This window comes from Branchiostoma belcheri, unplaced genomic scaffold (assembly GCF_001625305.1).
Source record: "Branchiostoma belcheri isolate BF01 breed outbred unplaced genomic scaffold, Haploidv18h27 scaffold4, whole genome shotgun sequence".
Classification (NCBI taxonomy): domain Eukaryota; kingdom Metazoa; phylum Chordata; class Leptocardii; order Amphioxiformes; family Branchiostomatidae; genus Branchiostoma; species Branchiostoma belcheri.
The window spans coordinates 405,948-422,674 of record NW_017804020.1 but is presented as its reverse complement, the minus strand read 5'-3'; the positions used below and the strand labels follow the sequence as shown (position 1 = coordinate 422,674).

At 43.0% G+C, this 16,727-nt stretch overlaps 2 protein-coding genes across 2 annotated transcripts; one reads left to right on the top strand and one right to left on the bottom strand.

The window, feature by feature from the left end:
- Positions 1 to 192: 192 nt before the first annotated feature.
- LOC109477357 (lysosomal Pro-X carboxypeptidase-like) lies at positions 193 to 8,657 on the bottom strand. Its single transcript, XM_019778562.1, has 9 exons — positions 8,370 to 8,657; positions 7,244 to 7,384; positions 6,694 to 6,795; positions 6,022 to 6,203; positions 4,233 to 4,390; positions 3,571 to 3,746; positions 2,759 to 2,911; positions 1,183 to 1,370; positions 193 to 524 (listed from the first exon to the last, which is right to left on the bottom strand). The coding sequence occupies exons 1-9, from the start codon at positions 8,511 to 8,513 to the stop codon at positions 320 to 322; spliced, it is 1,449 nt and encodes a 482-aa protein (XP_019634121.1). The 5' UTR covers positions 8,514 to 8,657; the 3' UTR covers positions 193 to 319.
- Positions 8,658 to 8,778: 121 nt separating this feature from the next.
- LOC109477361 (EF-hand calcium-binding domain-containing protein 12-like) lies at positions 8,779 to 16,306 on the top strand. Its single transcript, XM_019778567.1, has 9 exons — positions 8,779 to 8,909; positions 9,422 to 10,034; positions 10,714 to 10,914; positions 11,671 to 11,839; positions 12,265 to 12,533; positions 13,589 to 13,817; positions 14,431 to 14,588; positions 15,069 to 15,238; positions 15,711 to 16,306. The coding sequence occupies exons 2-9, from the start codon at positions 9,507 to 9,509 to the stop codon at positions 15,997 to 15,999; spliced, it is 2,013 nt and encodes a 670-aa protein (XP_019634126.1). The 5' UTR covers positions 8,779 to 8,909; positions 9,422 to 9,506; the 3' UTR covers positions 16,000 to 16,306.
- The last annotated feature ends 421 nt before the right edge of the window (positions 16,307 to 16,727 follow it).

Here is a 16,727-nt window from a genome sequence, read left to right as displayed (position 1 = left end):
ACAAGCCCCAAGATGATTCCTTTATTTTCTGGGTGGTTCCCTAAAAATCAGCCCAGGGCCCTTCCAGTACCCATTTTCCATCAAAATTTTGGGAATTTTTGCTCCATGAGGGTCAATATACATTGGGATAGTGTGCTGTCAACTCAGTATGTAGATTAAATGACTAGAATATTGGCTTTGAAATGTCTGGTTTTCAATTCCTAAAAACTGCACTGGATGCGAACATGCCCTGAACATTTTCCTCAGACCGTGAAATTTTGCTTCCCAGAAGATTCAGTTTGGTGAATTAATGGTACTCTTCCGAAATTGAGGGAGTCAGCTATAACCCTGAGTAGTACTGTTGTAGCCACTCCCTGATAATCTCAACTTCCTGCTCCCTGGCCTCTATGACAGACTGCGGGTCAGCTGGGTTGGAGGAGCGCAGGTCCAAGTGGTGGGCGCCGTCTGCGATCGTGATGGCCACCAGGGAGTCTGAGAGAGACTCGGTCACTCCTCCGGCTGACCACGGGTCCAACAGGCCATTACTGGGGGAAGGAATGTTAGAACAGTGACAACAATGTCAACAAGAAAAATGCTCCTGCAGTTCCGAGACAAGATGCCAGGAGGACTAAACTAGTGACACTTCTTCTCGAGCACAAGAGCTATCTTTCATGCAAAAGTCGTGACCCTAACATGTCTAGATCGTGAGATATCAAACCTGAAAGTTCTGCTGCAGTATCAAGGAAAGCTGCCAGGGGGCCCAAAATCTTACCATTTCCATATATTTGGGGCCATTCTATCCACACACCAAATATCATTAGATTCCATTCATACCTTCTTGATTTATGCTGTTCACAGACAAACGGACAAACACTACTGAAAACATAACCTTCTCGGCAAAGGTAATGACATTTCCCAGTAATGTTGACTTCTTTAAATAAAGGCATCAAAATGAATGCACTTTCAGAGTGGCAAAACAAAAAAAAATTCTGGATGAGGAAATCTGATATTGACATTTACTGCCATTTCTTAGCACATTTTTGTCATCATTTCATACTTGAAGTGTTTTAAATTTTGGTCGGCTTAGGCAAGTCCCTTATGCTTTATTCAGACCAAGAAAAAGCAGCCAGATGTCCGGTGGTCGCTTGGGCAAGTTTGACTCTACATTCAATTTGAAGTTCTTAAGTAAGAAGTCAAACAGACCTGAATATGATGTTGCTAGCAGCAGTGATATTTTTGCCACCGAACTGTTGGAGGATCCAGTACGGCCTGGGTGTCACCTTCCACGCAGACTTGCACTGGGCCATGTACGCAGTCAGGTTCCACGGCTCAGGGAAAAACATGTCATGGACACCATCGCTACAGGAAGGCATGGTCATCTCAGAGCAAAACTGAAAAAAAGATAGAAACAAAATTAACCATAAAGGTAACATTTGCATAGGTCTAGTCAAACTACTGCTCTGTTCATTCTTACTAAAACACATTCATATACATTGTATAATATCAAGAAGCTAACATGTGGAGCAGCCCCTCCAGCTCTGTCCTGCTACATAATGTAACCAAACACCACAGGGTGTCTGCTACAGCACCAGTTACCATAGTGACAGATGTCTGGTTCAGGTCATTGACTTTATTTGTTTGAAATGGAAGAAGAGGAATATGGAGAAGAAACGGAGCAAAAACAAAAACATATATTTTCCTTCTGTGACGGTAAACATATTAAACAAAAATTTTGAGACCTCATACCTACATGAAAATATCTGGAGACATGTATTTCAGAACCTTAAGCTACCAATGTGCTAAAATTCATGAAAACTCTTCATTCCTTTCATGAGTTTATCCACTTGTAAAGATTTCGCCTGAAACTACCATGTACATGTAGTTCCAAACCAAGTTGCTAGCAGGACCAAACCCACACCACAAGTTCCTGACATGAAAAGCTATCAGCCACCAAAAATAGACCTCATTCCAGATACAGTCGCCATATTGATTCTATTCTCGCGAGAGCACATCCTTGGCGTGAGCGCGCGTGACCTCGCACGAAAGCGAGGCTTCCGTGTGGTCGCGGATTCCCTGTAGTACGTTCTAACACAGTCGATAGCGATGCTCCAACTTCAACGGTGAGTTTTGCCCGTCCAGTGTAAAATATTGTCGGAATTACTGCTTTCACGGGTAGAGAATGTTGTTGTGGGCATGTGGGATCGATTTCGGCGGGTAGAAATGCATGTTTCTTCCAATTTTTAGCAGTTTCGGACGGTGATGCACTTTGTTTACATTCTACGTACGCAGCTAACTTCGAAAAATGCATTTCTACCCGCCGAAATCGATCCAACTTGCCCACAACAACATTATCTACCCGTGAAAGCAGTAATTCCGGCAATTTTACACTGGACGGGCAAAACTCACCGTTGAAGTTGGAGTATCGCTATCGACTGTGGAAGACTCCATTGTTAGGCCGCGTCATGGGAAACCTGACCGCAACTGCGGTCTCGTTTTCGTGCGAGGTCACGCGCGCTCACGCCAAGGATGCGCTCTCGCGAGAATTTTTCATTTTTTCATTTGAATAAAATCATGTATCTAGAATGAGGTCTATTGGTGTATGACCTAAATCTACCTCCATGCAAGTGCCAAGCAAAAATTTTCATAATGTTTTCTACATGTATATTATCTAAATATTGAAAAATGGCTTTTCTGCCCTGTTTCTTTTCATCTGCAAAAAAAGCAACACTTTCACAAACATAGTAACTTAATGATAACTTCATATTATCCATAGCCCTACCTGGAAGCTCCAGCCAAGGTCCCCCAGACTGCTAACTGCGCTCTCCTGAATGTTAAGGCAGGTGGCCTGGCCTGTGTAGTTGTAGTACAGTGTAGCACCAGCAGCTATACCCTCCAGCACATCCAATGATTTAGTGATGAGTGAACACACTTCCTGTGAAAAGGACTATGTTAAACCATACCTACTGCAAGGGAAAATTTGTTCACCCTCCACCAGTTTTCTAGCCAGTCCAAAATTTTGTTCCTCCGTCTCAATCACCCCAAATGAGAAACAAAGGAAAATTTTGATGCAACGCTGACCAAACATCTAGCGGAAACCATGAAAATCCGAGTTTTGCAAAAGGCGCAGTACGTTCTGCCGACATGCTTAATCACGGTACAGTACCATGCTCAACAATACTGTAAATCACTTTATATTCGTGGTACATATACTTTTGTTTTGCGTTTTTATGGTCACTTCTGTATCGCAAATTTATCATAACTGCAAATAAATAATTTGCCAACTTTCTTTCTTCTGCAACTGCCACCACCACGAACATATAGTTCTGCAAACATGTCCATTTTTCTCAGACCAAAAAATTTTGCTACCCCAAATACAAAGTGATTTACAGTACCAACTTGTAAGGCCCAGCTTGATTGGCCAAGCAGTGAATACAAAGTGATTTACAGACTTACAGTACCAACTTGTAAGGCCCACCTTGATTGGCCAGGCAGCAAATACAAAGTGATTTACAGTACCAACTTGTAAGGCCCACCTTGATTGGCCAAGCAGCGAATACAAAGTGATTTACAGTACCAACTTGTAAGGCCCACCTTGATTGGCCAGGCAGGTAGGGGTTCCAGGAAGCTGGCAGGGTAAGGATAGTCCACCATGGCGAGGTTGAACCATGTGTTGAGAAGCCATTGGGTCATGGTCACAGTAACGTCTTTCGTTGTGTTGAGTGGAGAACACAGAGAGAACATAGAGGACAACTTCTCTCTACCAGCAGCTGAGAAGGGAATAATTACTATCATTATTACCTTTGCCAAGAAGATTCTATTTTCAGTTGTGTCTGTCATTCTGTCTGTTGATCAATAAGATAACTCAAGAATGGCTGGATGGATTGATTTCATACTTGGTGCTTTTGATAGGGTGTGACGAAAACTGGAAATGATTAGATTTTGGGCCCCCTAGTGGCTTCCCTTGGTACTTTAGCGGAAGTTCCGGATCTCGTATCTCGTGTTCTGAACACGTTGTGGTCCAGATTTTTGGGTGTTAGATTGCTCTTTTGCTCTAGAAAAAGAGACATAAGTTTGTTAGAATTTTTCCAAGAGAATATCTCGAGTTCTGAACAAGTTATGGTCGAGATATTTGGGTGTTAGATGTCTTATTAGTGTCAATATCAGACAGATTTCCTCATGCAGATATCTTTTTGTTTTGACCCCCTGATGGTGCATTGGATACTTGTATCTTTAAGATTTAAAGTAGTCCCGACCTGTTTGTCCTATCTGATTGAGGAGGTCCCAGGACTTGCGGATGCGTGTGTCACAGCCAGGGCTGCCCTTCTGGAAGTCTTGTGTGATGATGGAGTACTGACTCCCACATGGTGTCAGACCTTCAAACTGCCACACCGGAGCCGAGGCAGCCAGAGACCTACCAACAAACAAACAAACAACAAAACAACCTCCGACAGTGTTATACATAAAGCCACACTGACTTAATTCATGGATGACATCCTCTGAAGACCCCCAAACTAGTGCACGTGGGCAAAAAAAAAAAAAATTTCCAGCCAAAAAAAATGCTGCTAAACCACAGGAATACAAAAGCTGGTATTGTGACTTTTACGACAAGCCAGCACATGCTGGCCTTTTGCAGCACCGTACTGAGTTTTAGATTTCTGTGGAGCTTTGGTAGCCTGGGTGCCATCCTCTGTAGTTACCGCTGGCTCCCTATTGCTAGCTACCATGGACTACAGAGGAGAGCCTCCTCAGACGTAATTTTTTTCTAGAACAGGCGTAAATCAATGAGCGTGTGGGTGTCATCCATAAAATAAAACAAGAAGCCATAGGCGACAATCCTCCGTGAATTTTTATATATTTCAACAAAATCCCAAGCGTCAACGCCAGACCTACTGTGCAGACATTATAATTAGGCAACGGTTAATACAATGAGGGCGCGTCACAAGCATAAAACATACAAAGAGCTAAATCCATTACTGCTCCCAGGGCGTGTAAAGATACTGTGCTTCAAGTTCGAAGTTCATTTTAATTACACACACACAATCATTGCATTCACATAAAGATCGGACTATCATGGTCGTGTCTAGTAACAAAGACAGCCCCACCGTCTTACCGTGCCTGTACCTAATTAAGCGCGCCTGGAACAGGCCAAATTCCATCAACAGTTGCGGTAAGCACCGCGAGTGTTACTACCGCCGGCCAGATAACCAGGATATCTGCTTAGAGTACCTCTGCTACCAGACAACTGCCTAAACCTACGGCCTATTCCACAGGATTGTAAAAGTAGGGATGTTTCTAAAATATGCATTTACTTCAATATCAAAACAGCTACAGTAAAAATAAAAAGACGTGCATCATCCCGGACATAATGCCACACCACATGCGAAATTACACAGAAATGCGACGTACGGAAGAATGCGTTTTGGCTGCGAACATCTTCCAAAAAACTTGGCATCTCTTAAGCATGGGCAAAAACATCTGGAACCACTTATCAAAACCACCCCGTATCTGCATGAAGTTCCACCCCCCCACTGCTATTCCAAACAACGCGTTTTTCTGGACCATTCCAATTCGCCTCGTAATTGTAGGGGTGCGTCTGCAATATTACATTGACCGCGAAAGCAGCAACGGCAAAAATACACATTCGTGCATCAACACGGGCATGCCCGCAGACAGCGTATAAAATTGCGTGCCGATTACACAAAGAGAACCCAGTGTTTTGACTGCGAACACGAAAAATCAGCCGATCACAACACTCCGTCCGGAGGTCCTGACCTCCTTCACGGAGTAAAAAAATCAGTGTGGCCTTAAAGCTAAGCAGATGGCTTTTTCTTACCACCTTAGAAAACAATAGCCTTCTTCAATAAAGCAGACTGTTACATTGTTCTTGTACCTATCTGAGCTTGAGCAATTCAGGATACTTGCACTATTGACTATACATGTACCTATTCACTGTACACTGCACCTCATTGATGTGTAAAAAAAAATGTACAAAATGCTTTATGTAGTTTAATGACCACTTGTAACCAAAGAGAGGTCTGATACCCGATGACGGAGCTGGGATACTTCATCCGGAACCAGGCCGCGAGCATCCCTCCGTACGACCCCCCGAAGGCCACCACGGGACTGTCCGCGGCACCGGGGATGCTGGACTTCAGGTGTGTGATGAGACGGGCGAAGTCTGCCAGAGCCTGCTCTGCCGTCAGGTAACCAAGGTGCCGAGGGTCCTTGTTTAAAGGAATTCAAAGAAGTGAACAAATATCCTGTTTATTTCTACTTTTCTTGTAGAATTCTTGTCGATACACTATATGCTATGCCATAACCAGTGTAATGGATGTAATCTTAATACATTTGTACATTCCATTAAAGGGCGCAGCTGCTTAGGTGTCTTATAATTTTCGAGGACATGAATGGGGACAAATGTATCTGATTTGCCTGAGGTGTTAGCCAGCCAAAGTAGACAGGACAGATAGCCAGGACTGGGACATAGGCTAGCCTTTCCGTAAACCCAGGAATAATGATGCCTGACTCTGTTTCATTAAGTAACACTGATCAAAAACTGATTATCAGAAGTGATCCACATGTTCAGTAGAAAAAGTTTCATGAACAACTTACTTGTACATGTAAGTGTATGTCATCTGAGAACTCCTCATATGAACTGGACTACAGGTCATTACAGATAAAAACTGCAGAATATTATATTGAAAGTCTCATTACCTTGTAGGAATCTTTTCCATATGGCATTGAATCTCCATAGTAGCGATGTTCTGCAAAAACCACCATAGCCTTGAATTTTGGTGCAATGTCCCACATAAAGCCCTGGAATGAACAGGTAGGATGACATGCCATGTCAAAGTGACTCTAGGACTCAGAAACATCACAGAAAATAATCTTCTAAAATCTCACAATATTTCATTCTTAAGTGACAAAGGTTATTCTCTAGAATATCATTATCAGAAGGTAGATTGTATAGCAAAGAGGGAATTATTCATTCATTCATTCCTTTTCACTTTCCTTTGTTTATTCCTCCATCCTGGGAGAGCTTCTTGAGATAAAATACATACATGTACATATAAATGTAGATACATATGTATATAAAAGACAAAGACATCTTCATTCATTCATCCATCCATCCATCCATCCATCCATCCATCCATCCATCCATCCATCCTTCCATCCATCCATCCATCCATCCATCCATCCATCCATCCATCCATCCATCCTTCATTCATTCATTCATTCATTCATCCATCCATTCTCCACTTACTGTGTTGTCACCAAACCATGTGATGTCCCCTTCGTTCCCAGTGTAGAAGAAGATAGGTCCTCCGTCACCTTCAAAGTATTTCCTATTGATGAGGTAACGTTGATCAAAGGTGTCTGAAGTGGCAAAGCTGAAGTGATCCACCTGTTCAGCAGAAGTACCTGAGATTTAACTTCGACTACTGACACAACTAACTTTATACATACATGTACTGGTATAGCCTGGGTGCCAGACTGTTTCCAGGGTTAACCAGTACAGATACCAAATACTAGTACTTCACACAGCCGGAACCGTAAGATATAACGTCATACTAGTACTAAAAATGCGTCATCTTTCTTTTATATAACTCACATGGCTAACTATATAGCCTGAGTGCCAGACTGTTTCCAGGGCCTACACAGGCCAGTTCCTTGGCTCCAGGGCCAACATACCCATTATAAGTAACTTCTCCTAAACACCTTTTCTTTAATGTTTACCCACAGGTGCAGTAAGTCTTTTACTTCCAAGTCATGAATATAATATCAAGCAATATCTGCCAAAACAGACTGTTTTAGATTTTCTTTTTATTTTCCAAGAACAATAAATGAGTGGAATAAGCTGCCGGGACAGTTAGTAAAAGCCCAGACAGTGGAGGCCTTTAAGGCCGGACTCCTGGCCGTGCAGCCATAGTCCGTCGCAACCCCCCCCCCCCCCCCACCTCAGGTGATCCCCAGTAGGGGTTGTTAGAGAGTATACAAGAAGAAGAAGAAGAAGAACTTCCCTCTGCTCAAATCTGCTTTATGTAACGTTAGCTCTTTGGTGGCTCGGGCCTGTTAATTTGTGACAGCTTTCTCAGCAGGGTGATAATCACTCCCCCTCCCCCTGTTCTCTTATCATCATTCCCCTGCTTTCACAGCAGGGTGGTAACCATTTCCCCTCCCCCCTGTTCTCTTATCAACAGTGTGAGATAATCACTCCCCTGCCTTCTCAGCAGGGTGGTAATCGTTTCCCCACCCCTGTTCACACCCATCATATCAATTAGACACAAACTGCCCTTTGCATGTAAGTGTAAACTAGCAGTTAAACAGGAGTGATACACATTACATGTAGATTACGCATTTAGTATATAGATAAATAGTATACATCTTACCGGCTGTGTAAAGTATTTGGTATCATAGCTGTACTCCGATCTCAGGACAGGACCTTTCGGCCTTGGAAACCTGGGGGTCAGCAGGCCTGTACCGCCGGTAAGGACCACTGACAGGCAAACCAGACACGCGGCTACGTGAGACATTTCCTCGTTGATGTTCTAAACGCCCGTAAGTTGGCAAAACGCCCTGAAGAAAAGTCATAAAGTGACGATCACATGAGGCACTCGGGATCCGGGAATGTTAGGTCACATCCTTACACACGTACGCGTACAGCTCAGCTGATTGCTTTGACATTTGACCTAGAAATGGCGCGAAACAGCTAGACACCCCCGATCTAAAATGGACGTGCCCATTTCCCAGCATTCTAAGTGTGCCATGACAACCATATGTAAACATCAGCGCCAAAGATGGCGTCTTGCTGTCAAAAGTCAGCTGTTACGGTGACCAACTCCAAATATGATATCAGCTAGTTTGAATGAAGCATTTCTGGTCGGCTCCAGCAAAGGAGCTTGTACTCATCGTTAACATTCATGCATCTGGTTTGTAACCTTAGATTTTGTCAAATAATTTGTTTATTAACAAAGTTAGTAACAGACTGTTATGTTAGTTTCGTTCGCCCATCCTTTCGCTTCAAGTTAATTCATGATCATGCGTGTTATACACTGTGTCATTATAGCCTGGTGTCTAGTCTATCGTGGTTCGGGCCGGCTCTCTTCGGGGCTGCAGGGGCTCTTCGCCGCCGGACTGAACTACCCGTACGGTACTGAGTTTTGCACCGCAGGAGTTTATAAATTATACATCATACATGTAACTTTACCTCGATAATTGAACTCCTACCGTGCAAAACTCGTAACGGTATATAACGTTACCTAACTAGTTGAGTGGGCGGCGAAGAGCTCCAGCAGCCCCGAAGAGAGCCAACCAATCGTTTTTTTTTTTTCAATTAGCTTTAACTTCTGAAATATATATAAAAAAATGTTACCATAACCTTATTGCATACTGTAGGGAGCAAATGTTCAATCCTAACTAATGTTATGTCATGTCATTACAGAACTAGGATTCTGGCAGCAGAAAGCTGCAGTCCCTCACACATAACAACCAACGGGTACAGACAGAGAACAGCAAGTTCAACCATCATGGCCTTGACAGCAGATCTTGATCCGGAGTTCTCCGATTTCGGCTTCGCGTGGTTGTTCGATCCAAACGACTTGGCCTACCTTCCCATAGAAGAGCAACTCAAGCACTACAAGCAGAGGCAATTGTTTCCAAATCTTTACTACCGGGTAGCCTCCAAGTCGTTTGGAGCACCTGTTTCAAGGAGGAGAGTTATAATAGCCCCACCTATGAGCACCGCAGACGATGGTGTTCGAGAACTCAAGCAGCCGTTCCATGCCAGCTTGAACCCCCCTCCCCCACCTACCAAAACTCTGGAGGAAGAGGTGAAAGAGATTCAGAAAGAGCTGTACATCAGGGAGCAAGAGTGCAAAGAGTGGGTGGCCAAGCGCCAAACTCTGAGGCAAGATCTGAACAAGTTAGGGCTGAACCAGTCGTGGCTGGCCAGGAAACCGGATAGGACTGGTCTGGAGAGTCGTGTGCTGGGACAGCTGAAGGTGTCAGACAGACAGAGGCAGCAAATACAGGCACAGGAGGCAGAAGAGATACAGGTACAAACAGGGCACCCATACAGTGTTCTAGCCAGCATCCATCTTTCCTTTTGAAGGAATTTTTGGCCTCATTGCAGCTAGCTCAAGTTCCTCAATCTGTCATTTTTGACAGACAAAAATTGGTGTGTACAGATGTGGAAAGACATGTCACCAAGAAAAATTTGACCCTCAGAATGCAGGAAATAGCATTTCAGAGGGTCAGGATTTCAAACTTTTGTTGGGGGAGTATGGTCCAACTCCCTAGGATTGTTGCTTTACAAGATGTAACTTTGAGATGACAGAAAAAAAATCAGGCTGGCTGAAACACTGCAAGCCTGACAAGTTTTAGTTTAAAAAAAAATATTCAGAAAACCTAAGGCAGGACAGACTGTACACATTGTAAGAAACCCCTGTTCATACCCCTGGGGTTGAGGTAGGGGGTAGCTTGGTAGCCTGGCCTGGTAGACACACCATCATTTTCCATTGACCTTCATAAATATTGGGCATCGATCAATACGCCGTTTACATCCATATTTTTGTACTAATAGTTTCTTAGAATACACCTACAGTATTGATCACATTCTCATTGTTGCCATACATTGTACCAGGTACAACCGTCATGCAAGAAGGTTCTTTCATTCACCATATACTGCATATAGGACAATATCCTTACATAGATGTGTTCTTCTTTCACATACAGGTGGCAAAGCCGAAAGTAAAGGAGCAACAACGCGTCCGCAGTCCAACACCCACAGTGGCGTCTCCATCACCTGAGGCCATGAGAGTCATCGATAAATATGTCCGACAACACAAGCTACGTCTGCTTGACTTCTTCATGCGATTTGATAAGAACAAGCAGTGGCTGGTCAGTAGGGAGGACTTTAAAAAGGTCATCAAGCTGGTAAGTTTTATTACCTTCATTGAGAAGGTTATGTGCTATTTATTTATTTATTCATAAAAATATCTCCGCCATATAGATAATTGTTTTTGGTTTGGCCTTGATGTGGGCTGTGGTATGTATGTAAGCAGTATAATTTGAGTAGTCTGTGCATGCCCGTAGCCAGGGGGGGTTCGGGGGTTCGGAAGAACCCCCCCACAAGGCTCAAAGGTCCACTTTTTGGTCCACTTTTTATGTAAAGGTCCACTTTTTGGTCCACATTTTAAGTAAAGGTCCACTTTTTGGTCCACATTTTATGTAGAAAAACTGCTCCCTTTGTCATTGAATAAAAATCTATCTCTGATTTTTTCTTGGAAATCCTCTTGAAAATGCACGAAATGCCATTTTAGAAGGTTCATTTTTCAAAATTTTCCGGGGGAGCATGCCCCCGGACCCCCCTAGGAACCTCGCACCTACGGCGCTCGAGGTCCCCTCAAGCAGTGGGAAGAACCCCCCCATTCAAAATCCTGGCTACGGGCATGCTGTGGATCATTTTTCATGATATTTGATAGGTGAGTAGCGGTTGTAAAAATGAAGGTCAAGTTCAAAAATGGTTCACCTGGCATTTTCCAATGGTACTGCAGTGGGCTTCCTATGCATTTGCCATTTGTATATCAGTATATATATACAGCATAACTTGAGAAGCTATGAATGGATCTTGATCTTTGGTGGGTGACTAGGTGAGTATGAATAGAATAAAAAGAAATTCTTCTCCTTCAGACCGGGGTACCGATAAGTGACCACCAGCTGGAGGACCTGATGGTGATGTTGGACCAGGATGGGAATGAGAAGATAGACTACAGGGAGCTGGTGCAGGGACGTCACAAACTACACGATGAAGACTGGGACGCTCTGAGGAGTCAGGCCCAATCTCGACTCACCAGATCTGGTGAGTACAGTGACAAATAGCCATGGCAACTCTTGAATCAGGCATTTTTCGTCAAAAGAGTCGTGGAAAGCAAAATTGGCCATGATGAAAATTTCCCATTGGCTGCATGATGTTCTGCTGTCAACACTACCGGGCGGCCATCTTTCTTTGCATGTTGCATGTTCAGGCCGTTAGAGTAAACCTAGCGTCCCCGTTTGGAGCAAAATTACGGCAAACCCCATAGAAATGATAGTTTTCCGTAATTTTGCCCTAAAAGTTACGCATTTGTAATATTTTATCTCTAAGTCTAAGAAGTAGATTTGGAGTCAATACTAGAAACATGGGGCACCCAGGAACAATCTTCGAATATTCGTCATTATGATAGCTAACATAACTTGGGTGAATACATTTATAACATCTTAATGATCACAAAATGTTTTTTACAGAGGAAAACCTGGCAGCGGGGAAACACAGATCTACACACGGCGGTAAGAAAAGATCCACGTCAGCTCAGGTCACCAGGGTTCACGCCCCGTCCTACAAGACTCCAGAGAAGACGGCCCAGGACACGGGACTGGACCGTTCGCGTCAAACCATGGGCTCGAGTTCGTCGTCTTTGTTAGAGGTTCCACCAGTGGATACAACTGAGACTGTACCTCTTTCCAGTGAAGTCATGCTGGAGAGAAGGAAAAGGGAGAAGCAGTGGGAGAAAAAGGTACTGTAACAGTAAATTCATTCATTTTTAAATTAGCAGACACTTCTACTAGACTTATAGGCAATACCAATTTCATTTATTGGTTCTCAGAATGATGCGCCTCTTCATTTTTTTTTGGTTTGCAAAAAAAGAAAAACAGATTCTGGTTCTGAATCAACTCAAAAATGCTCATAATTTGCCCTCAACAGTTGAGGAAAGTCCTTTTCTTCCTAGTTGTTGAAGGTTTTTTCATCTATCAATGCAGTGGTTTGATTAAAGTTCAAAATTCATTGTTTAAATGTGAACCCAACCTTTGTTGTTGACTTCATGGCTCCTATCGTGGCTTTTGGGGCTATGATAGGATGCCTAGAACTGTTTTTATTTTCATTTTTTTTTTCGCCCTGTCGCTTCATATTTTTTCTGAGAAAATCAGAAAACCAACAAATTAATTTGGTGTGGCCTTAATTTTGTGGTAAAAGGGGAAGGGGGGTTGGATCATTTTTACTAATTCTGTAGTACATGGAAATAATTTTGGAAACTTTTCAATCAACAAAGGGGTGCATAATGCACAGTCTGTTTTAAGATCGAGTTACAAGAATATTTCTTACCGTTAATCATAACAACTTGTTCTATTATATTGTATTTTGGTAGCCAATGGATTCCTGGAGGATGGGAAGGTAATTACCGATTAGTTAAAATTACTGTTACAGTAACGCAGTTAATATCTTAAGTATAAAAAGTTTTGGAATAGTGAAGGACCTCTTGTCCTGTCTTCAATGATGCTACTTTAATTTGAAGAATGCAAGGCAGTTTTTCATTCATTCTTTATTTTGACCACTTCTGGTCATTTTTCCCACTAGTACACTGTAAGGTGTTAGTTAGGTGTAACTCTGAAACATCAGAAATACATATACCTGCACAGCTCCAAGTTTACCTGCACTAACCTGCATATGCACATGGTATTTCCAGCCCTGAAGTGTGATGTCTGGGGTAGATTAAAGTTGTTGGGAGGTCTGTTCTGGAACCATTCACGAATGAACTTTCACACTGATGAGAGATATGTTTGCTACCAATAGGAGAAGCAGAAAAAGAAGAAGAAACGACAGCAGGAACTGGAGGAGGCGGTCCGACTGATCCGGACAGGAAATGTTGCAGTTGACAACCATTCGTTACCGTCCTCTATGACGGGGGAGATGGGGGCTGCGGTGGATCGGTACCGGCAGCAGCGGCTGCGTGAATATAACCAGATCTGCAGACTCTGCAAGGAAAGCGGCACAGCGCTCTCATCAAGTTTGCTGGAGAGAGGTAAGGCATTGTGAACTTAACTAGTGTCACATTATGATTAGATCAGTTTGGGATCAATTTGACCTTATTCCTGCTGCCTAGCCCTGTAACCAATGCAAATTTGGTGCAGAAACACTACCTCATCATGGCATATTATTCAAAGTATGTAGTACTAAGTACAATGTCATGTGGCACTGCATGCATCTGGCACTTGCAGGAAGACAAGTTTTTACTCAACATTTTACCTTTGATTGAAAGACTCGACAAAGCTACATTTGAATCAAATTGTACTAATACAGAAGCAAATCACCCTTTCTTCCTCCATCTCTCAGAAAAAAGTTCCAAGCTGAAAGTGTCTTTCCTACTTGTACAACTACATCACTTACAATGTACATGTATGAAAGCTTCCCGAATGGGTACAAAAAAAAACTTTTTAAGTCTTACATGTAGGCACATGCAGGTAAACATCCGTCTTTTGAGTTTCTTATTGTACCCCAAAACACAGTGGTTTCTATGAGCCTTGTTATGAGTTGAAAATTGAACTAAATAAAATTAAAAAATAATGAATGAGGATGTAACCTAGCAGGCACATTTTAATGACCAATCATAACCTCCCATTGTTTGAACCGTGTAGTCCTGCTCCACCCTGGTGACCGGTTGCTGACCGGCAGCACCACTGCCCTGCGCCAGCCTGGACTGGACCTGCTGTCTAAAGACTGGGCAAAAACACCAGCAGCCCACAAGGCCAAGAAGAAGGAGGACAAAGCAGTCAAGCATCAAGGCGATCATGTGGTATGTCTAGACTGATACCTGTGTGTTGTTCATAAGGGGAGGGGACAACCCTATGTTCCAGGCATAGAATGTAGGGGTGTCGGAACATAGGGGTGTTGGAAAACAGGGGTGTTAGAACATAGGGGTGCCGGAACACAGCAGTTTTGGAACACAGGAGTGTTGGATAAAGGGGTGTCAGAACATAGGGGTGTCAGAACAAAGGCGGGTCGGAACATAGGGGTGTCGGAACAAAGGCGGGTCGGAACATAGGGGTGTTGGAACATAGGGGTGTTGGAACGAAGGGGTGTCAAAACATGATAGGGGTGTTGGAACACAGGGTTGTTGGAATATAGGGTTGTTGGAACATAGGGTTGTTGGAATATAGGGTTGTTGGAACATAGGGTTGTTGGAACATAGGGGAGTCAGAACATAGGGGTATTGTTTATGACTTGATTGTTAATCTAACATTCAATTTTTCAAACTTCCACGTCCTTTTTCCAGGTAAAACGGACGAAGCAAGGCACTCTGTTGGTTGACTCCCGACACGTCTACCCCATGCAGAAGAGAGTGGGAGCCACCGGTCAGCGCATGAGTCTGTCCACCGGAAAGGCCAACATCTCTCGAGTGGTGGACTGTTGGATGACCTTTGAGGAATATGAGCAACTTACAAGGTAAGACTCAGGCACCTGGTATGTGGGGTGTACAGAAAGTGCGAAAATAAGCAAAAACGAGTGAAAACAAGCAAAAGCAAGCAAAATGGGTTAGCAAAAGGGGAAAGCAAAAAAGGAACAAATTTGAATATGAAGCAAAAAACAATGTAAAGCGCAGATACTGTGGTGCAAAACACAAGTAGATGGTAACTGAGTACAGGTCCTGGACTAAAATATGCAGAAGTTGGGAAACATATTGTGCATAATTATGCGCATAAATTGGGCCCTAGTGAAGAAATGACCAGAAAATTGAAAATTTGTATCGTCCTAATGTAGAGGGAACTGAGTACAGGACTAAAATACACAGGACTAAAAGTGAAGAAACACTGTGCATAAATTGGGCCTTGGTACAGAAGTGACCAGAAAATTGACATTTTGTATCGTCCTACTGTCTATGATGCAGTTATAATTAAAGTATCGTCTAATGTTACAGAACCCACAAGGTCAGGTTCAAGAAGTTGGTAAGCAGTGACACGCCCAATGCCTCCAGTGTGGACGACAACGCCTTCTGGCCTGGACACCTGCTGGACAAGCTGCGACTCTGCATGTGTCCGGAGGACAAGCCGCCCGCCGAACCACATACCCTGTTCCACAACACACAGAACAAGCCTCCCACTAACTGGGGATACGAGAACAAGGAGACATGGCCAGTCAGCGATAGGGGCTACATCCAGTACGGCCACATTGAAACGGACAAGGAGATTCGGGGTTATAATCTGTAGGTACTGTACCTGGGCGAAACCCATAATGTATTGTGCACAGCACTTCAGCAGAACCCCTCATATAAAGTCGTATTTGCGTATGTACTATCAACAGCCCGTCTGTAGTTTCCAAATGTTGTATCGGCAAAGATACTAGTATCTTCTGCAACAGGCAAAATTCTGATGCAATGTTGACCAAACGTCCAATGAAAACCGTGAAAAATCAGTGTTTTGCACAGGCGCAGTACGTTCTGTTGGCATGCTGGCCAAGACACGAGTCAATTTAATTCGTAAATGGCTATATATTGGATAGCCTGGGTGCCATCCTATTTGTATGCTGGGGTCCCCATGCTTGCTCCATAACAAATATTTGTTAGGAAAACTTTGCCAAACAATGTACTTTGCAGGCCATGCAGAATATGTAGTGCCAATCATTTGGACACTTTCAGGTTCTATGGGATCAAACTGAAATTTGTCTTCCATTTTCTATTTATAAAGATGATTGCAGTACTTATTTTTACTACTTCTGTAACTGTTATAGTAACTGTAACTACTATAATTAATAAGACTTTTTGTATATTTTTACAGTACATGTACAGTATGTAAATACTAAAGTTAAACTTAACTGTGCCATAGCATGTACATGTTAATACCATATTATTAAAGAATGCATTTTGCAGCAATTTTGAGATTGAAAATCTTGCACAAAATAGATCATAAATGACATTCTTATAAGGAAATGTAACTTT

Coding starts and splice junctions, on each gene's coding strand:
- LOC109477357 (XM_019778562.1), bottom strand. CDS start 8,513: ATGTCTCACGTAGCCGCGTGTCTGGTTTGCCTGTCAGTGGTCCTTACC. Junction 7,385..8,369: donor CCAAATACTTTACACAGCCG/GTAAGATGTATA, acceptor TCTGCTGAACAG/GTGGATCACTTCAGCTTTGC. Junction 4,391..6,021: donor TATCCCAGCTCCGTCATCGG/GTATCAGACCTC, acceptor GTTTGTTGGTAG/GTCTCTGGCTGCCTCGGCTC.
- LOC109477361 (XM_019778567.1), top strand. CDS start 9,507: ATGGCCTTGACAGCAGATCTTGATCCGGAGTTCTCCGATTTCGGCTTC. Junction 11,840..12,264: donor ATCTCGACTCACCAGATCTG/GTGAGTACAGTG, acceptor TGTTTTTTACAG/AGGAAAACCTGGCAGCGGGG. Junction 15,239..15,710: donor GAATATGAGCAACTTACAAG/GTAAGACTCAGG, acceptor CTAATGTTACAG/AACCCACAAGGTCAGGTTCA.